General features: G+C 40.8%; 2 protein-coding genes across 6 annotated transcripts in view; one reads left to right on the top strand and one right to left on the bottom strand.

The window, feature by feature from the left end:
• UCHL3 (ubiquitin C-terminal hydrolase L3) overlaps nucleotides 1–16,848 on the bottom strand; it is a 33,520-nt gene extending 16,672 nt beyond the window's left edge. The window contains exons 1-6 of one of the 3 annotated variants that reach the window (XM_081198563.1): nucleotides 16,679–16,848; nucleotides 14,364–14,375; nucleotides 10,668–10,796; nucleotides 5,753–5,909; nucleotides 5,228–5,313; nucleotides 3,636–3,683 (exon numbers count right to left, since the gene is read on the bottom strand). In XM_081198563.1, coding sequence (XP_081054689.1) covers nucleotides 3,636–3,683; nucleotides 5,228–5,313; nucleotides 5,753–5,909; nucleotides 10,668–10,796; nucleotides 14,364–14,375; nucleotides 16,679–16,720 — 474 coding nt within the window. In that variant the 5' untranslated portion in view covers nucleotides 16,721–16,848. The remainder of the gene's footprint in view (nucleotides 1–3,635; nucleotides 3,684–5,227; nucleotides 5,314–5,752; nucleotides 5,910–10,667; nucleotides 10,797–14,363; nucleotides 14,376–16,678) is intronic. The other 2 variants (XM_081198561.1, XM_081198562.1) reach the window with 2 other exon arrangements.
• Nucleotides 16,849–16,955: 107 nt separating this feature from the next.
• Nucleotides 16,956–20,656, top strand: LOC308589426 (mediator of RNA polymerase II transcription subunit 22-like). Of its 3 annotated transcripts, none has more exons than XM_081198693.1 (2): nucleotides 16,956–17,336; nucleotides 19,904–20,656. In XM_081198693.1, exons 1-2 carry the CDS (start codon nucleotides 17,313–17,315, stop codon nucleotides 20,312–20,314), a joined length of 435 nt encoding a protein of 144 aa, XP_081054819.1. In that variant the 5' UTR covers nucleotides 16,956–17,312; the 3' UTR covers nucleotides 20,315–20,656. The 3 variants fall into 3 exon arrangements, with proteins under 3 accessions (XP_081054819.1, XP_081054818.1, XP_081054820.1); XM_081198692.1 differs by having other exon boundaries at nucleotides 19,901–20,656; XM_081198694.1 differs by having other exon boundaries at nucleotides 18,477–20,656.
• The last annotated feature ends 904 nt before the right edge of the window (nucleotides 20,657–21,560 follow it).

Here is a 21,560-nt window from a genome sequence, read left to right as displayed (position 1 = left end):
TTTTTTAAAGGAACCAATCAGACCATTTTGCCCATCAAGCTCAGAACTGAAAACACTGACAGGCAGCAGCTGTCGGGCTTTCCCAGATGCTGCGGATTCAACCTGGCATCTTCTGGAGGCAAAGTAAATTGCTAGGCCACTGAGCTATGGGGATTCCCAGAGCAAAAAATATAGCAAACCATGTGAAAGTTCACCTAGGAAGTTCTTGCCTCACATCAAATATTCTGAGAATAGCACATATTCCATTTGGATGCGTAATGCAGTCTAATCTTCAGGCAAGCAGGTGAACATTATACACAATGATGAGTGCAATTCTGTATTTAGAGCAGAAATAGATTATCTCAGCTTTCCTTGTAAAATAGGAAACTGCTAACTACAAGTTTTTGGATGCAATTTCACCTTACAAACAAAGGACCTGCTGTTCTTTGAACTTATGCCAATCTATTTTTGTGGGTTTTTTGTTTTACGAGGAAACCATGAAGATTAACTTTGCATCCATGCACTCCTAGAATCCCAACTTCAAAAGATGAGTGCGCAAAAGCAACAGAAAAGAGTCATACATCTGAGCATGTTAGAAGTGTTTTGGAAATAACAGTTCAAGATTTCCCAGACTGAGCCTCTACACAGTTCCATGTTTACTTCAGACACCATGATATGTCAATATATCACAAAGTTTAGCTGGTGATATATCGCAATGTTAAAAACCAAAATATTGCCCAGCCCTCCGGAGCACAGTAGGGATATACAAAATATTTATTTGCACCTTAAAGATTCTTTGCTTCCATCAAAACATTGGCCTGGTTCAAACGGTCCCTTAAAACCATAGCTATGAAAACTGGAAGTCAGCCATCGGTGGCAACACAGCAATTGGCGGTGGAGCAAAGCAGCTGTGATTATTACAGTGAGTGCCACACGCCTAAAATTCATATATATTCATGTTACATGTGAACTGAGCGGAATTCATGCTGCACAGGAAGATGTGAGGAAGGAACCCCATGATCACACAGCTCACTACAAGCACAGTTAAAACCATTGGCACTGCTACCATCGAAAATTAGGAAGCAATTTTAACAGCAGCACTAAATGTGTTCGAGACATCCATACCAGTGGATCACTGTTTAATGCTAGCATAGCATCTTTTCAGTACCAGCATACAAATAGTCATTGTAGCACGGCTATTACAGCAATCCCTCAGGCCCATTTCAAATACAATGCAACAAGTAATCTCTCTGTCACAATTTCTAGTCAAGATTTTTGTAATGATTCCTAACTAAATTTAGGACACACACACACATATACAGTGGTACCTCAGGTTTAGTACTTAATTCATTCCGGAGGTCTGTTCTTAACCTGAAGCACCACTTTAGCTAATGGGGCCTCCTGCTGCCGCTGCGCCGCTAGAGCACGATTTCTGTTCTCATCCTGAAGCACTATTTCTGGGTTAGCGGAGTCTGTAACCTGAAGCGTATGTAACCCAAGGTACCACTGTATATATATAGCCCAATGAAAATATGCTTTGAATTTTACAGTCATGCACATCCACTCCAGAAAGCAACTTGTATACATTTAGCAAATGGAAAAAGGCCTCTGGCAAATAGAATTTCATATTTCAGCACCTAGTATTGTATCCCCACCTAGAGGTTACGCAGCACAATTTTGCTTTCCACACCCTTGTAATACAAACAGTGTAAGCCAGTAATAAAACGAGGCTTTCCCAACTTAAAAACTCACAAGGTCAGGCACCCAGCCCATTTTAGTTAGTGGCTGGTTCACACAGCTTGTGGTTAGTCTGGAGAGCGCTAAACTACAGGCCCGGGTCAAATGAAACATTAAGTCAAGCCACACCTTAGCTTGGCACGGCAGCCCAAAGGACCAGGGAGGAACAAGGCAGATGCAAGCTCATCTTCAAGAACCTGTGCATTCACCCCAAACCAAGTTTTAGTTTCATGTGATGTACAAGCCAGGCTACCAACACTGAAGTCCTGTGACACTTTAAGGACTGACAAATAATTACAGCGTAAGATTTTGGGCGCTCCAGCCCAGTTAATATTTGTTAGTCTTTACTGTGCCCACAACGCTCCTTGATTGTTTTTGCTACAAAAACCAGCATGGCTACGCCTCTGCCAAGGTTTTCACCGTAATGATTCATTTAACCTGTTGCAAGCAAAGCCAAAATGGGGAATAACTGAAGCATTTCAGTGTTTAGTAAACAGCACTACGTTGTTCTCTATCCTACAGCCTGCCAGATACAATTTTTACCTCTCCATCACCATCATTGCTCAAACATTTCTGTAAGCAGGCCTTGTGCTTAATTGTATCTTTTCACAATGCACAGGCAAATAATGCTAAAATAAAACCAACACAGAAATTGTTGATTTCTGCTGCATTTAGTAAACCTGGCTGCATACGCTGAAATTTATTTCATTCCGTTATTACGCTATATGAATGATACGAGACAAAGTATGCAGCCATGCTTTGGATGGCCTAATGTGCTACATATAATAAGTTATTATTGTAACTTAAATGTTACATGTTATCTTTAAATACAAAATACTAAAGTATCCGTTTTGCCTGTTGTGGGCCTTTGGTGCACAAGACGCACAAAGTTTTGGAAAGGATCCACTGCAGGGGAGACCAAAATCTAGTAGCCAAACACTCATGAGGAAAGCTTAACCATTGCAAGGCAGCGCATCGTGAGCTAGAGAACACATGAACACGCCAATACTCTCAGGATTTCTTTTGCCTCAGCCCTATCCCATAGAGCCCAGAAAGGAGGTGGCGGCACGCACAGGTGGGACGTCGGTTTTATTGTATGTATCCTGCCTAAACCTTCACCTATTGATACTTTGCCATTCATGATGGCTAATGGACACGATCCAGAATTAAAGACAAGGATAAATCCTGCTGAAATCAACTAAAAAATAGAAGCATTTCCATTTTATCATTGATTGTACCAGATGGATCTTTTTTTAAAAAACAACCCAGCCACCAGCCTATAACCACAGCTGTCTCACCACATGGGATCAGATCAGATTAGGTTAGGTTAGAGAAGAGTGTCTTTTAGCATTAAATGGGTTCACAATGTGCTCACCATGTATGTGCTGGTGTGAACTGAGGAGGAAGGGTAGGAAGAAGACAATGTTCCTATGGTAAGAAAATGATTGTCCATGCATTTACAATATTAAATAAAAAGCTTCCTATTCATATTCATATAGCACTTTCCCCAAGTTCTTTAGCTGTAAGGCCTCATTTTAAAAAAAAACTTCATATAATAAAACATGACTAGTATTATCCTTACCATACTGGTGGCAGAAGTGGCTTTTTACTCAGAAAATTAATGGCTGAACTGACATCGACCTAAGCACTGCCTCTTTACAACTATGAGCCAGTATAATATAACAGATACCAGTGAAACATATTATATTTGTAACTTTATATATTTCATACATCCATATGGACCCTTGCTACTTCCCTGCAGGATAGATACCACTTTTTCCAGTTTTTAGCAACCTAGTGGGGAAAAAAATTACCGAAAAGAGAGAACCCCCCCCCCCCCAACAACTTGTTAGAAACTGCATACAGAAAGATCCCTACTCAAAATTTTATTCAGGGGGAAAACACATTAAGTTCAATACCTCAGTCTGACCTTCATGCGCACTGGATTCATGAGTGACACGGATAGCCTGAAATAATAAAAAGGCAATTAGCTTATAGGCAAGATCTTACATTATACAGTGATTTATAATAATCCAAGTGCCAAACCCAGATTTTTAAGTTCCCTCCCACTGTCTAAATAAAAATACCATTCTAAACTCTTTAACCAAATACCAGCAGTTTTTTTAATGACATCATGTACCTTCAGATCCCAAGTAGCATTTAGGGGAAGTGTAAGTGGATACCGAGGTTGTAATGAGGTCTAGATTGATGGTGGGAGAACCTCATCGCCCCCTCTCCATCCCAGGGTTGGGGGGGGGGAATTAAGATGGTCTGCCCGCAAGAGACTTATGAAAATGAAGGGATACTTGAATGTTATGGGGAATTTTCCAGTTGGCATGGCTGGTGTGGCCCTGACTTTACTGCAGAATAGTGAGATGGAGGAGCTCCAGGCTAGACAGCAGCTAGAGTACAGGTGTTGGTTTCCTAGCAAAACCAAGAAAACACAGATTAAGAGCCCACAACTGTGCCTACTGGCTGTGATGCCACTAGTACACCAATATCCATCCAAACCATCTTCATCAAACAAGGTTGTACAGGTGCCGGAAACCTTGTTTGCAAGCAGCAAGGGACTGGATCAGGGATCTCTCATTATCACATGGATGCTGCACAGGCACCTTATCTGTTACAGGACCAAATTTGAGCTGTTGGCATGCATTAATATATAAAGCCCTTAACAGCATCAAACCAAACCATTTGAAGGAGCATCTCTTCCCACATCTTCCAGCCTGGGCCTTGTGGTCAGCCAGATTGGGTGGGAATGGGGTGCACCTTGAGAGGCTTTTGGCAAATGAAGTTGTCTCTCTGAACTCAGGCATATGGGTGAGCAGTCCAAGTGTAAATATTTGAATGCTTCTATGATGCTGCCTTTCGTTTTATTCCACTGATACTGTTTTTCAAGCAACAAAGGGCAGTGTGTGTGTGTGTGTGTGTGTGTGTGTGTACACACACACACACAGAGCGAGCGAGAGAGAGAGAGAGAGAATAAAATTCAGCCAAATGTATGTAGTTCTTAGGTAAAGGGACCCCTGACCATTAGGTCCAGATGCAGACGACTCTGGGGTTGCGGCGCTCATCTCGCTTTATTGGCCAAGGGAGCAGGCATACAGCTTCCAGGTCATGTGGCCAGCATGACTAAGCCGCTTCTGGCGAACCAGAGCAGCGCACGGAAACGCTGTTTATCTTTCCGCTGGAGCAGTACCTATTTATCTACTTGCACTTTGACGTGCTTTCGAACTGCTAGGTTGGCAGGAGCTGGGACCGAGCAACGGGAGCTCACCCCGTCGCGGGGATTCGAACCACCGACTTTCTGATCAGCAAGCCCTAGGCTCTGTGGTTTAACCCACAGCACCACCCGCGTCCCATGTAGTTCTTAAGACTTCCCTAATAAAAATGAACCCAAAACCTTGCATTGACTGCCCCACCCAAAGCCTGTGCAATCTGGCTTGACATACATAGGCCTAAAAGCAAAATACTCCCGTTTCCCAAATTTATATTAAGGAATGATACTGACTTCGTAAGTTTCTAGATATTTGGCCCTCTCTTCAGGACTCATGGGCATAGAGTCATCTAGGAACTTCTTTAGTGAGGAGTCAGTTTCTAGAACAAATAAAATAACGTGAATAACGAATAACGAAGTAATTTCGTTGTCCCCGAGAGGGGGCAATGACAATAAAGATATTATTATTATTATTAGAATTTAAAAATATGTTAAAATATGTTACTTTGAACTCTATAACAAAAAACATTGCTGAACTTATCACATCCTATTTATTTCACATGAAATGACATCATAAATAATTACAGTACCTGTTAAGAACTGAGGACAACATTAATCTTAAAAATCCATGCTGAATTTGCTATGTATTTTATTCTGCTGCAGCTATTCATATTGTGGCAACTGTTTTCCAAGAGCATTTCAGCCAACTTTTGCTTATTTCTAAGTTTTCTGCAGTTCAGTATAAGCAAGAAGCAGTTCAGGAGCGCCCCCTACCCTTCAAACCATTAAGAGGCACCACAGTAGAAATGAAGTATTTACCAAAGTTAATTTTATCCCTGTTGTTTGCAATAGCGTGAATAAGCCCAATAGTTCCACAGGCGTTGCTGATTGTTTGCTTCATGAAATACACTGATGGTTTTACTTCTTGTCCCTGAGCTTTTATTTTTGCTTCCTCTTCCGTTCGGAATGTTTCATACTGGAAGGCAAGAATAAAAAACACGTAGCAATTTGCTTTTCCCCAATTCTGTTTTTTAAAAGAATAATTCTATAACATAAGCGGTCCTTGCCAAAAAGAAGCAATACAACCTAAAAATAAAGTTTGTTCTTGCTTTGAGATACTGCCACTAGTAAGCTGGAGACCTTTCTAAACATTACAGATTGTCTAACTGACTGTTTTACTCTCAGTAAACATGCATCAATTTATGCTCTTAGCATGGCTAGTTCACCATTTTCACCATCTTCACCATGGCAAATTCACCATCTTCTTTTACAAAGAGCACATCACAAGCTAAAGCTAACTACTGTCAACTGAAGCAAACTAAACCTTGCCAGTTTTCACATCTGCTAGCTCATGCTTAAAGTCTATACACTATTATACTGAGTTCTTCATTGGTTGAATAATCTTCATAGCACATGACAGCTAGTTGTGTCTATTATATAGCACATTCTGTTATAAATCTACCTGCAATCTCTTCAGTTGACAAATGTTTTAACCTTTGCTCCCAACCAAGCTAACTCAAGGAATATAAATCATTAGAATATCCTAAAACAAACAAACAAGCCTATTGTACAGGTGTGCACATTTGAAAACGGAAGTATTCACTTCTGGGTTTTCGGCGTTCAGCTTCCGAAACATTCGGCAGCCGAGACGTTCGAAAACCGAGGTTTGACTGTACTGTGAGAACTTGATCAATGCAGGCTTGTAAACATCCATTGCTTCCAGTTGACCAGGTCAACTATATGAAAAAGCCTCTATTGTTCAGGCAATCAAATAAAAAATGGTTCCCTTAGCATTACGTGGCCAGTTGCTACTAATTTTTAGGATTCATTTGCAAAGGTGTGGCTAAATACAGTGGTGCCTCGCAAGACGAAAAGAATCCATTCTGTGATTCTCTTCGTCTAGCGGTTTTTTCGTCTTGCAAAGCAAGCCCATTGAAGGATTAGCGGATTAGCGCTATTAGCAGCTTTTAGCGGCTTATCTGCTGATTGGATCAGCTGATAAGCGGCTTAGCGGCTTAGAAAAAGGGGGGGGAGGAAAAAAAACCAGCAGGAACTCGCAAGACATTGTCGTCTTGCGAAGCAAGCCCATAGGAAATTCGTTTTGCGAAGCACCTCCAAAACGGAAAACTCATTCGTCTAGCGAGTTTTCCGTCTTGCGAGGCATTCGTCTTGCGGGGCACCACTGTATATTCTGCATACCCAGGAAGGGTTTATCGGGAAAAGGACTGCAGGTGTTAACAATTTCCTCCTGCTCCACATTATCACAGTTTGCAGACCTGCCATAAGCTTTAAGACAGAGGTCGGGAATCGTTCCCACCTGAATGGTTTACATTCAAAGGATATACAGTGGTACCTCGGGTTACATACGCTTCAGGTTACATATGCTTCAGGTTCCAGACTCCACTAAGCCAAAAATATTGCTTCAGGTTAAGAACTTTGCTTCAGGATGAGAACAGAAATCGTGCTCTGGCGGCGCGGCAGCAGCAGGATGCCCCATTAGCTAAAGTGGTGCTTCAGGTTAAGAACAGTTTCAGGTTAAGTACGGACCTCTGGAACGAATTAAGTACTTAACCCGAGGTACCACTGTATACAGTAACTGCATCAAGTTATCTGTTGGATTATAAAGTAAAAAATCTACTGACAGCTGGAGGAATTGGAGCAGACCTTTCAAACTGGGAGAGCTGAAAAAGGAAGGGGGAAAGAAAGGAAATAAAGGAAGCCGGCAGGGAACTCCTAGCACATCTGGGGATACCCCAGAAAGTGGGAAAGAGCCTGGAACAGCTTCCGAACTAATTTCTACACCCCAAGTGACTGAAAGAGCTTGACAAGAAGGACCTGTTGATTCAAACTCCGGCACTTTACTGAATTAAATAATAAGACAACTTGCCATGGAATTACAAACAGGAAATAATACGGAGACATAAACTTTGGAACTATTGTAAGCCAATACAATTTGAGACAATTACAAGCAGATAAGTACAAATTAAAGAACATTTTAGTTTCTTAAAGACACCAATTTAGAGCTGAACTGATTTATTTTTTCCTTTCGGCTGTATTCTGGATTTTTAAATTATTTTTTACTTTCTTCTGTCTTTTTTATTTGATACCCTTTTAATTGTATATTTTATATCCCCTGTTATATTGGAAGTTTTTATTTCTTTTTTCCCTTTTCGTTTGTGCCTTCCTTTTGTTATATGATTATAAGTTTTGTTGTTGTCTGGAGGGAGGAGGCAGATAAGAGGGAAAGTGAAACTGTAAGGAAGTTGGGAGGGGGGAAAGTCTCACGGTTGGAGGGAACTGGGCTAGCAGGTGTGACCTTGAACATCTCAAATAACACTGGGAACCGACTGATAAGACATGGTGGGCAAGGAGGGTACAGAAACAACCAGGAGGGGAGCAGCTGCAGCTGCGGCAGTCAGCAGAAGGGCTAGTGGACAAGCAGAGATTGGAGAGAAAGGGGAGAAAGAGCAGTCAGACCTTCTGGCTCTGCAACTTTCTGAATTCAGGAAAGAAATGGTTCAATCAATGCAGGATTTACTCGATCCAGTTGTGGCAGTAGCAGCAGTTCGAGTAAATTCCTGCATTGATTGAACCATTTCTTTCCTGAATTCAGAAAGTTGCAGAGCCACTACTGCTGCTTGTATTTTGTTAGCTAAAAAGTGGAAAACCCAAAAATTACCAACAAGAGAAGAATGGCAGATAAAGATGATGGATTTTTCGGAGATAGCCAACCTAACCAGAAGAGTCCGCGACCAGAAGGAGGAGGAGTATCAGGAAGAGTGGATTAAATTTAATGATTATTTAGTTAAATATGTTAAGTTAAAATAACTGAAAACAGCTTGCTGATACTTAATTGGCTTAGGATTTTATTTATGTTAAGTGATGAATTAATATGTTTAATTTCATAAAGTGAAGATTTAAGGATGTTAATGTTTAAGTTAAATTTTAGAAGAATTATGATTTGGGAAACCGTTAAAAGGATATGCAATGAAATTCAACCAAGGGGAAGCAGGGAAGTCATTTAACAAAGTTAATAAGTGTAAATTTCCATAAGGCTATGATTTATGTTTGTTTGTCTTATGTGTTTGTTTATAATATTGTGAAAACCAATAAAAAAATGGGGGGGGGGAATTTACTCGATCCAATCAAACACTGATTGAACAAATATGCAAGGATATTGAAAACTCAGACAGAGTTTTGTTCCCTTTTGAAAGAGCAATTTGGGATGTTGGGAGACAAGGTTAATAAATTAGAAACCAAGGTGGACAAACGGGAAAAAGTTAGAGACGAGGTAGGAGAACTAAGAGAAGAAGGGAATTGTGGAAGGGGTTCAAGGGAAACAGGAAGAACTGGAACACCAGATCCTCCTTCTGCAATTAAAGGATCACCACACGAAGCTTTGCTGCTCAAACCACTTGGAAAGAGAGGAAAGTGGCTTACATACTGATCTGTTAAAGGATCAAGATGGGAAATGGAAATTGAGAGACTACGAAGAAATAAAAGACCATTTTCAGAGTTGGTTACATTATCGACAATTATATGAAACATACAAAGACAACAAGGATTTAGTTATACGACATCTAGATTTCAAAAAGAAGTGGTAGAAGGGAAAGTAAAACTGTTGAAAGGTGCATACAGTATCTTGTTAGAATGAGAGACCAAAGACAAAGAGGTGAAAGCAGTTATGATTAAATGGGCGCACGACATAGGCCACAATATTATGTTGGAAGACTGGGAAAGGTTATGGAAAATTGACCTAAAATTTACAGATTGTTCTTTACTGAAAGAAAACTACATGAAAATGATGTATAGATGGTACATACCACCAGTACAATTAGGGAAAATGTATAAAACGGGCTCAAACCTATGTTGGAAATGCAAGGAAAAAGAAGGGACTTTTTATCATATGTGGTGGGATTGAGGTAAAGTTAAAATGTTCTGGGAAATGATATATAATGAGTTAAAGAAAATGTTTCATTTAACAGTTGTGGAAAAACCCTGAAGCTTTTTGGTTAGGGATTGTGGGGAAAGACCTGCCAAAGAAATTTAAAAATATTTTTATGTATGTGACAACGGTGGCAAGAGTCTTAATAGCACAAGGATGGAAGAATGAAGAAATCCCGACGAAAGAACTGTGGCAAGAAAAACTGATGGACTATGCAGAATTGGCCAAACTGACATACAAACTATGTGACAAGGATAACTGACTTTAAAGATGAATGGGAACCTTTTGTAAAATATTTGAAGAAAAACAAAATGAACTGAACTCTTTGGTAGGTTTTGAATAAACATTCACTTAATCTTTATTGGTAATATATAGATAGACAAACTGAGGATCTTTACAATTTTACAACATGCAGATAAAAATATGTGTTCAGAAACCAGAGAAAGGAGCTGAGGGAAGTTGGGAGGGTGGGTTTCTGGCTAGGGGGGAGGGGGAAAAATGGGGGGGGATAATGTGGATGATGTATCTTTGTTAAACTTATTATGTTGAAATTCTTAATTAAAAATATTTTTTGAAAAAAGAAAAGAAGCTAGTCTCTTCACCCAAACAAGGTTAATGAAGAAAGAAGAGAAAAATGGGAGTGAGCGTGTATGAAACATAGCTTTGTTCTAGTCTGATAAACCATGGTTCATCAGACCAAGATCTGAACCTACTAAAGCCTGTTTTCCTTAGGTCATTTGTAAGACACCAAAGTTAAAGTACTTCATTGGGAAGATAAATAAGAATTACCTTTTCTGTTACTGGAAAGAGGAGAAGGATGGCACAAACAGGTCTTGGCACCATGCTAAGGAGTTCTGGTTCCATGCCGTAAACATCCACAAATTGCCAGCTGGGATGAATCCCTAGCTGTTTGAGAAACTAGTAAAAGAGAGATACACATTAAGCATTTATCAGTAAGTATATCCATCACACAGTGTACTGTAAAAAAAATTCTTTCCAAAAGAAAGGTCATATTTTGCATCTTTCAGTATGGTTCAACATAGACAGCACAACTGACAGAGGATGGTAGTAATAAACAGCAATGTTAAGTTATGTATTATTAAGAAACTGAATTCTTCAAAGCTCAAGGAAAAATGGTTTTGCTTCTGGAACTTAAGTGTAGCTGAGATCTAGGCGGCAATGCAATCAGTTTTGCAAATTTAAGGCTGCCTGTGGCTTGTGATTCTCAAACTGTGATTCCTACACCCACCCATCCCTGCATTTTAAAATAACCTTTCAAACTCGGAGGACTTTTATATAAGCAGTTTGTGATGTGGCAAGGCAATCTTCTACTCAAAGTAAGAAATTCAAGGGTTCCACAGCCTCTGGGTTCCACCCACCCAGTAATGCAAAGAAGCAACCTTCAAACTATGCTATTCCTAATTTCATTTCCCACTGCTCTCTCCAGAAATTAGAAAGTAACACAGTTGAGGATAACCAATTTTATCTTCAGAGACTCATCTGCAAGTTCTCTTACACTAATCAATACAGATGCACAAGAGAATAACTGTTCACATAGGTGACCCCACATTTTCCACATAGCCTCTGGCTTAACCCCTTAATCCTTATCCTGACCTGTACCTGGATTTTAAAATGTGTTAACTGTACTTGGTAATGGCCATCACTTGCTTCTCCAATCCCTACTTAAGTTATAACAGAACTGAGGAGATAAACTACACAGAATAATTGATGGAAGAGGCTCAGGTATGGAGACAGACCCACGGTGTTTCTACTGCCACAAAACACACTAGGGGACCTGCAGCATGTACCGTATTTTTTGCTCTATAAGACTCACTTTTTCCCTCCTAAAAAGTAAGGGGAAACGTGTGTGCGTCTTATGGAGCGAATGCAGGCTGTGCGGCTATCCCAGAAGCCAGAACAGCAAGAGGGATTGCTGCTTTCACTGCGCAGCGATCCCTCTTGCTGTTCTGGCTTCTGAGATTCAGAATATCTTTTTTCTTGTTTTCCTCCTCCGAAAACTAGTGCGTCTTGTGGTCTGTTGCGTCCTATAGAGCGAAAAATGCGGTAATTCTCAAATGCTTCACTAATCATAAATTGCCACCCAGGAAAAGGCCTTAAATAGGGTTGCAAAAATCTGAAGGCGTGCACTTCTCTGCATAAACCACTGATTATGCAGAGCTTCAAATTAAACAGCACCTGTCCAGGAACACAGATATAGAAGACTTATACTCGGTTGTCAAAATCTAGTTACCGATGGTACAAGCCAGGCCACTGGAATTCAGTAGATCTTTAACTTGTGTGCCACATTAATGAACCTGCTGAACTCAATCGGATCTCACGCAAACAGCATTTATCTAGCAGATAATGCATTTACAATACCAGCTTTTCAGGGCGGGGTCTCTGTGCCACTTACTCTGCAAGTTTATCTTCTTTCAGTCTTCCATATACTCTGCCAAAACCCAGCACTGGGGAAACCCAGCACCGTGCTATGGAATCAGTTCATCTCACACTCATGCGACGCGGACTTCCACCACAAAGTTTAAAGGTGGCAAAATGAATACAGTGACATGGCAACTGTCGCTTGACACTCCTGCCTGCCTGAATCTTAGCACTGTGGACATGGAGAGGAGAAGAAACAGCAGCTGCCATAATATATTGCTGTACCTCCCCCTCCAGAGTAGGCCAAGCAGGAGAAAATATGCACTACTTGGAGGCATTGCTTGCTTGCCATAAGGTCAGGCGACTGTGTAATTACAAGGCTGAATAATCCTTCTCCCCCCCAAAAAAGAGATTGTGAGGAGGTAAAGGTAAGAATTACATTTACTGAATTTTACAGGGATGGCTTAGGCAAGAGTTACTTTACTAGTACTTATCTGTCACATAGGCCTAAAGGGAAATTCCTTCATGAACCATATGTGCTGATGCACTAGCTTCTGAGCATGCCAGAAAACTCATCTGCTGTGAAAGATTTCGTTACCACCCAAGCAATAAGCAATTAACCTGTCTCGTCTTCTCAGGGATACTGTTGAGCAACATCGGCAAAAGCCTAATGCGTCACATTCGAAAGATCAGATTGCAATTCTTCACAAACACCTCAAACCTCCTCCTCCACATACCCAGCTCAGATTCAACATAAATTAAGATTCTGTATTCTGAATCTTGTACAAGAAAGTGCCTTGATGGTCCTTTATAATAATAAATAATAATAATAAAATTATTATTATTATTATTATTATTATTATTATTATTATTATTATTATTATTATTAATAATAATAATACCCCGCCCATCTGGCTGGGCTTCCCCAGCCACTCTAGGCGGCTTCCAAAAAAATATTAGAATACTATAATACATCAAACATTAAAAGCTTCCCTAAACAGGGCTGCCTTCAGATGTCTTCTAAAAGTCTGGTAGTTGTTGTTCTCTTTGACATCTGGTTATCTATCCTCTAAACAAGTGGTTAACTAGTAACTTACATATGTTTGTTCTTTTAAAAGTCACCCCTCATATTTTATACACATATTCAAAAGGAGGTCACCCTTCCACATCAACTCCATCACTTTTAATTGTTATCCTTTCCTAGAAAACTGATACTGTCCTATGCATACAGGAAGTGCATTTCCTTCCTGTGGTGTCACCTAGGACCAGTTATACAGGACAGAGCAAGAACTATGATAGGTATGGCAAAATACAGAAGTTGCATAGTCAACTGTCCTGGGTAGCTGACATACGCAAAGGAAGATGATACCCCATTCCATTAATGCTTAAGACATGTTAAGATGCAAAAGATACGAAGCTATGATGAGGCAAACCAAGTGTTACAGAATCAAAATAATGTGTTAATAGAAACAGTGATGTTTGAGAATCAAGTTTCTAAGCATTGCAAATTATGTTTAACAAGATTAAAGATACTTATACTTAGAAACATTATGAGACCATGCGATAAACAGTGATGAACACTGTTATCAAACACTGTTTATAAAACCATAAAACACATTTTTATGTTCATGAGTTTATTTTCTCCCAAACTTAAATTCTCCACAAGGAGATGCTTTCCCTAACGAAATGAGTAGGCAGCAAGGAGGCGGCCGGGGTATAATTTTTCGTGGTGACTGTGCAGGGCCTTGAAGGAGAATGGGAAACTCCCTGGCCTTAAAACATGGAAGGCAGCGAGTCAATTTCTTGCAACAAATGCAAACATGTATTGCAGCATCCTGAAAGACCAACAGATTTATTGCAGCATAAGCTTTCGTGGACCAGAGCTTACTCCATCAGATGCCCAAGTGTTATCCTCAGCTGACAGACGAGAGAGCGCCTGTGGGTGGGTGTACAATACACAGACACACATCCATGCACTCAGAGACAGAATAAAGGAGGAATATACACATCACAGCCAAAAGGTTATGGGACCAGAAGAGGTGCAAAACCCAAGAATAAAACAAGCAAATGGTTATCTTAACAAATAAATAAATAAAACGTGCTCACCTGGTTTGTGACCTGAAAAAACCAGGAAGAAAAAAAAAGTGGTTTAGTTCTAGTCAGTCACTAAGCAGTAAAACTCAAACTTTAGCTCATTCCCCACCTTCCTGAAATCCCCAACAACTCATGCTCCCCTATGCATAAACCCCTCATCCCAGTCCCCCCCCCCATTATCTTTCATGCTGCCATCCTTACGTTATACATCTTGAGTTTCTATACTGTAGATCACCCTGTGATCGCCAGATGGAAGGTGGCATATAGGTTTAATAAGCAAGCAAGTAAACAAACAACTTCCCCCCTTTTTTGTCATTTCTCTCCCAACCACTTTCCCCTCCTTCCCCAAACTTAAATATATAAAATGCAGATGTTTGTCTATATGCATATATGTGTGCTTGCAAGTGCGTGTGTGCATACATGTATATAAACTGTATATATATAATTGTATATATGCACATGTATACATATATGTATATGAATAGATGTTTGTGCAAGCATATATATGTGTGTATAAATATATATGTGCATGCATGCCTATATTTATTCTTGTGTGCATAAATATACTAATATATAGATGTATATAAATATGTGAGTATGCACATGTGTATACATTAATATATCTATTGCAGGTTTTGGTGTTTTCGGGTATCTTCCCGTGTAAGAGTTGGGGTGTCTAGGCGACGTTTCGACGAGGTCTCACTCGTCATCTTCAGGCTGGTGCTTTCGGCTTCTTGTTACTAGAACAGAGCAGGATCTCAGTAATATATCTATTACTAATATAATATAATACTAATATATCTATTACATATATATGTACACGTGTGTGCATATACTTATATACAGATGTCAATAAATATGTGTGTGTGCGCACGTATATGCGTGTGCATTAATATATATTGTGTTACGTACATACATATATGTGCGTATATGTGCGTGTGTACAAATATACTTATATACAGATGTCAATAAATATGTGAGTGTGTACACGTATATGCGTGTGCATTAATATAAATATATTGTGTTACGTAGATACATATATGTGCGTATATGTGCGTGTGTGTACAAATATACTTATATACAGATGTCAATAAATATGTGAGTGTGTACACGTATATGCGTGTGCATTAATATAAATATATTGTGTTACGTAGATACATATATGTGCGTATATGTGCGTGTGTGTACAAATATACTTATATACAGATGTCAATAAATATGTGAGTGTGTACACGTATATGCGTGTGCATTAATATAAATATATTGTGTTACGTAGATACATATATGTGCGTATATGTGTGCATGAGTACATATATACCCTGTTTCCCCAAAAGTAAGACATCCCCCAAAATAAGACCTACTTCCAGTTTTGCCTCTCGCTGTAATATAAGGCCTCCCCCGAATATAAGGCCTCCCCAATAATAAGGCCACCCCGGAATATAAGGCCCCTGAAGCTACCGTAAGGCATTGTACCGTATACAGGTAATAAATTTCCTCTCTTTTTTTTGTTGAACAATAAATGTGTACCGTACTCTTCTTCATGGAAAAAATAAGACAACCACTAAAAATAAGACCTAGCGCATCTTTGAGAGCAAAAATTAATATAAGACACTGTCTTATTTTTGGGGAAACAGGGTAGATGTAAATTAATATGTGTGTGTATATATTCATGTAAGTCTGTGTGCATTACATATCTCTCTCTCTCTATCTAGCGCTCTCTCTATATATATGTATATATGTGTGTGTATATATATGTGTGTATATATATGTGTGTCCGTATATATATGTGTGTGTGTGTGCATATATATATACGTGTTTGTGTATATATATACATACACACACACACACACACACACACATATATACACATACATACACACACACACACACACACACATATATATATATACACACACACACACACATATATATATATACACACACACACACACACATATATATATTAACCTAGGAACTTCCTCTCTGCCCAGAACGTTGGAGGCTATACACCACACCCCCTCAACAGTATTTATAGGAACTCAAACACTGAGATCCTGCTCTGTTCTAGTAACAAGAAGCCGAAAGCACCAGCCTGAAGATGACGAGTGAGACCTCGTCGAAACGTCGCCTAGACACCCCAACTCTTACACGGGAAGACACCCGAAGACACCAAAACCTACATTCCTGTACCCGTGAAAATCTACGAAAGCATATATATATATATATATATATATATATATATGCGCGCACACACACATATATATAAGCCTATACACCTCGACGTGTGCGCGGCCCCCTCTTTCCTCCCCGTCCCCCGGCTCTCTCACCTCGGGGTTCGCCTCCAGAGGCAGCCAGCGGTGGGACTCCATGGCTCTCTCTCTCTCTCGCTCTCGCTCGCTCTCTTCCTCTCTCCCTGCTGCCGGCCGGGCTTCTCGAGACCTCGCTCTCCTGCTCCCTCGACGCGCTTCCGCCCGGAGCCCCGGCCCGTCCGCCCCGACGGACAGCGTCGCTCGCAGAGCCCGCCCCGCGCCCCTCCCAGCCGGAGAAAGGCGTGGCGCGTACCAACGCCTCCCAAGACGCGCGGGGGGGGCAGGAAAGGAAATACGCACGCACATAAATGTGACCCTCCTTTTGTTTTCCTTTCACCCCCTCGCCGCCGGTATTAAAACAACGGAATAAAATGAGGACCGCGCGGCGTTGTGTAAATATGCCTGGTTTCCTTCTCTTCCCCCCCCTCCTCTGCGATGAATTGGTTTCTCCCACGCCCGGCCGAGCAGCTGCAGGGGCAGCTTGCTGCCTCTAGAGGGCGCAGCTCGAGGTTCTGCTGTACTGTCGGCCGGCCCACCTGAGAGGCCAGGTGAGGCGGCGCAGCATCCGCATCCTCTTGTTCCTGAGCTGTATCTTCCCTGGAGGAGAGAGGAGGCGGCGGCTGCCCTCTTGAGGTTCCTTTCAGGCACCCAAATGTCTTGGCCCGGCCCTTACCTGGTAACAAAGTTTAATCCCTTGGGGGACACAAGCCTCTGACTCTTTTAGTACTTGTGAGAAAGAAGTATATAAAAGTATATAGAAGCAGCGCTCCATGAGAGTTACCAGAATGCTTTCTTGGGTTTAAACTGAGAATAATGGAATTGTAATAATAATAGCGTACTCAGTTGAGTTGACAGAAAAAACTGAGATGTAATACTGATCAAACATTTATTAAGAAATGGGACACGTACAAAAAAATACCTTAAGAATTAATGTAATGACATGATGTCAGTGGCAGGACTTGAATGACTTCTGTGGTGTGATGGATAATTATAAGAGAACATCATATTGATGAAAATTAACAAAAAGAAAATGGAAATTAATAGTGCGCTACATAGACTAAGTGGTAAATCCATTAAGGGGTGGCGGGAAGTCGTTGGAAACTCAAGAAGAACATACTGTGGTGTGATGTAACAAATATTGTTTTCTTTTCCTTTTTTCTGATTAATCCTTTTGTTTGTTACCGTCCTTTTTAATCTCAATAAAGCATTAAAAAGCAAAAGAAGAATTGTAGTAGTAGTAATAATATTAATAATTAACTATTTCTACCCCGCCCCTCTGGCTGTGTTTCCCCATCCACTTTTGGCAGCTCCCAAAAGAATATTAAAAACACGATAAAACATCAAACTTTTTTTTTTAAAGTTGGAAGGGACTCCTTGCATTGAAAAGCAGCATTTCATGCTGGCATCTCCAGCTCAGTGCAACAGGAAACGGTGAGGCAGAGTTTGAAATGAAACTACCTTCCCATTTTAACATGTCGATTTGGGGGGCTGACTGTCTAATGTAGTTTTCTTTTCGCATATTTAACTGGCATTGAATGTGAAATAGTTACTGGTATTTCTGAGGGTGTTTAATATGCCAGTGTTTAACCTAACTAGGCCATCTTCCCTCTGAAGCTAATGTATATGTATGGCTGGAGTAAAGGATAAGGTCAGTCTGGCTAGTCCAGCATTGGCCAGTAAATTGCTTCTAATTTGCATGGTTTGAAGGTCCAATGCTTAGGTATCCAGTGTCTAAATACAGGACCCTACTTGCTTTTTGTGGCGCACTTACCCATACAATGTGAATATATGGTAGTTTCTTTTTTTAATATTGAAGGTGCCGTTTCAACACATTAGACCAGCCAGCAATTTTTTATTGAGCAAGATTGCCAAGGAAGCCACAACACCATTAAATGAATGATTCACCCCCTGTTATTCACCCCAGTTTCGAGCAGTTAATAGCAAAGGAACAGCCTGAGCAAAATCTTCCAATACCTGAATACCTGATCATCCCAGATAATAGTTGTTGACAGCAGTACTTCCTGCTGTCTGATTGTTTTTATGATTAGCTTTTAATTAATACATGACTATGACATTTTGATATCAGCTTCCGTGGATGCCTCAGTGCTGATTCACAATTTTTATATGCGCAATGCTCATGATGGCGGTACACCTTCCATGCGTCACAGAGCCACAACCAATCACAGCTTTCAGCAGGTGTCCTTTGGATGTGTCTGGGGATGTCCCTCCCTTTCCCATCTGAAGTTCCCAAGCAACAAGCACTGCTGTACTGCATTTTTTCGGTTTAGCTTCTTTTGCCAATGATATAGCCAACTTAGCGTGGCCAGGGTGTTTCATCACATACAGGAGACCCTCAGCTTTCAATTGGGTTTTATTCCAGTATGTGAGACCCTAATCATGTATGGTCAAAACACGTTGGATTCATAGGTGGGTGGGATTGCCAGTCTTTTTTCCCTCAGACACCTAAATCCTTTCCATCCTCTCTTATTTTTTTATTTGCCTAGCGTGTAAAGCTTGAATGCACACAAGTTAAATGTACATAAGTTGCAAGTCACCTGTAGTGCATGTTCTGTCTTCTCTTGTATTCTATTGCAACTTCAATAAATGAATAGCTTGTTAAGTAACTTAATGCTGGAGTCTGCCTTAGAAGATTCTTTGTTCAAAAACAGCCACTTTAAAGTCAGTAGCAATAAATGGATACAAAACCTGACATCAGAAGGGGTAACTATTCAGAAACCCCTGGGAGAAAATGGCAAGCTTTCAGGACACTCCTGCTACTGACCTTAAAATGGCAATTTTCAAACACAGAAACGTCAAGATCAAGCATGAAAATGCTAAATTACAACAGTTTGATAACAGGGGATTTGTGACAAGAGCAGCCTCTGCAATGCTGGAACGAAATAATCTTTTCCAATCCAGGTGGGACTGTGTTTAAATTTATTACAATCAAGCAATCATTTTATATGTATGCTGCCTTTCCAAAGGTAAAACCATGTTCAAGGAGGCTGACAACATATAAAAAAATTACATAACTACAAAACGTAACAAAAGTCGTCATAAACAATGAACAAAACATCAAAAAGTACCCAAATGCAATGTTTTCCCTGCCCCATTGGTTGGACGTAGCCAATGAAAGACGAATTGTTCACAAGAGAAAATGGCCGCCTGGCTGCAAGAGGATTACATGTATTGAGTAAGTTGTAACCCTTTCTGACCTTTCTTGCCCCCACAATGTCGCAGCAGCACGTGCTCCCCCAGAGCAAGGAAACCCTCCTTCAGTCTTACAACAAGAGGCTGAAAGATGACATCAAGTCTGTCATGGATAACTTCACAGAGATAATCAAAGCGGCAAAGATTGAGGAAGAAACTCAAGTTTCTCGGGCAACCCAAGGCAAGCAGGACAACTATGAGATGCATGTCAGAGCCGCAAATATTGTTCGGGCTGGCGAGTCTCTTATGAAGCTTGTCTCTGACCTAAAACAGTTCCTGATCCTCAATGACTTCCCTTCCGTCAACGAAGCCATCAAGCAGCAGAACCAGCATTTGCGCAGCCTTCAGGAGGAATACAACAAGAAGCTTACTGCCCTGCGTGATGAGATCTCCGTGGACTTCTATGAGCTGGAGGAAGAATATTACTCTTCCAGGGTCAAATGAAGCCATGGACGGTTCCCCTGTAGTAACCACAACAATTTCCTGTTTCTGACAATGGGGGCGGTGGCAGGTTGTGTGTGAAAACAACAACAACTGTCCTTGTTTTAAAAAGCATCCCTAAATTCTCAGCATCCCAAAGAATCCTGGCCCCAAAGCAGTTTTATTGAGTACTTTATGTATGGCATGAGAGGTGGCTGTTCTGGAGGGCAAGTGCACCATGTCACTAGGACTTTTTGCACGGAGATGTGGAGATCTGCTCCCTCATCGACACTGTGATCTTGTCACCTAAATGACTTGCAAACAGGAATCAGGATCTTGATTAAATTGCAATCCTAACCATGTCTACTCAGAAGTCAGGACCGGATTTAGGTTTGATGAAGCCCTAAGCTTCTGAAGGTAATGGGGCCCTTTATATGTCCAGCTGTCCTTTGTCAACAAGAAGTTGTCGCTGGTTTTTATTTTGAATATCTGCTATACAGTCAGACTTTGGGTTACAGACACTTCAGGTTGCATTTTTTTGGGTTACAAACCGCCGAAACCCGGAAGTACCGGAATGGGCTACTTCTGGGTTTTGGCAGTCGCACATGCGCAGAAGTGCCGAAATAGTGCTTTGCACATGCACAGAAGTGCCGAATCGCAACCTGCCCGTGCGCAGATGCGCTGCTGTGGGTTGCGAATGTGCATCCCGCACGGATCATGTTCGAAACCCGAGCGTCCACTGTATGGCCATTTATGGACCTAATAGGTATCTAAAGCCATTTACACATAACAAAAGATGTATTTTATCAAAGTACACCCAGTCCCCCCCCCTTTAAATTTTTTTGAGACCCCCAAGAGAGTGGGGCCCTAAGCTATAGCTTGTTTAGCTTATACGTAAATCTGGGACTGTCAGAAGTAAATCCTCTTGAATTCAATGGGGTTTGTTCCTAGCTAAGTGGGATTAAACTGCTTTGAATTTATTAATTTTTTACCATCAAGTGGTGTATAAATTTTATGAAATAAATAATAAATGAAGATGCCAGCTTTAGGCCACATTCATACAATACATTGAAAGCACTAGGATGCCATGCTGAACAGTTATTGATTCCCCCGGAAATTATGAGAGCTGTAGTTTTTGAATGGTGCAGAGATTACAGCAGGAGTCAGCAAACTTTTTCAGCAGGGGGGCTGTCCACTGTCCCTCAGACCTTGTGGGGGGGGGGCTGGACTATATTTTGGGGGAGGGGTTGATTGTTAAGCCACTCTGGAA

Source organism: Podarcis bocagei (genome assembly GCF_964188305.1).
Source record: "Podarcis bocagei genome assembly, chromosome: 6".
In the NCBI taxonomy this organism is placed as follows: Eukaryota; Metazoa; Chordata; class Lepidosauria; order Squamata; family Lacertidae; genus Podarcis; species Podarcis bocagei.
The sequence above is the reverse complement of the archived record's forward strand: the minus strand, read 5'-3'. Positions and strand labels throughout refer to the sequence as shown.

Excerpts from the sequence above, each read along its gene's own strand:
- LOC308589426 (XM_081198692.1), top strand. The coding sequence starts at position 17,313 with ATGTCTTGGCCCGGCCCTTACCTG. Across the intron at positions 17,337-19,900 it reads CTTGGCCCGGCCCTTACCTG|CAGCACGTGCTCCCCCAGAG; the intron begins GTAACAAAGTTT and ends ACAATGTCGCAG.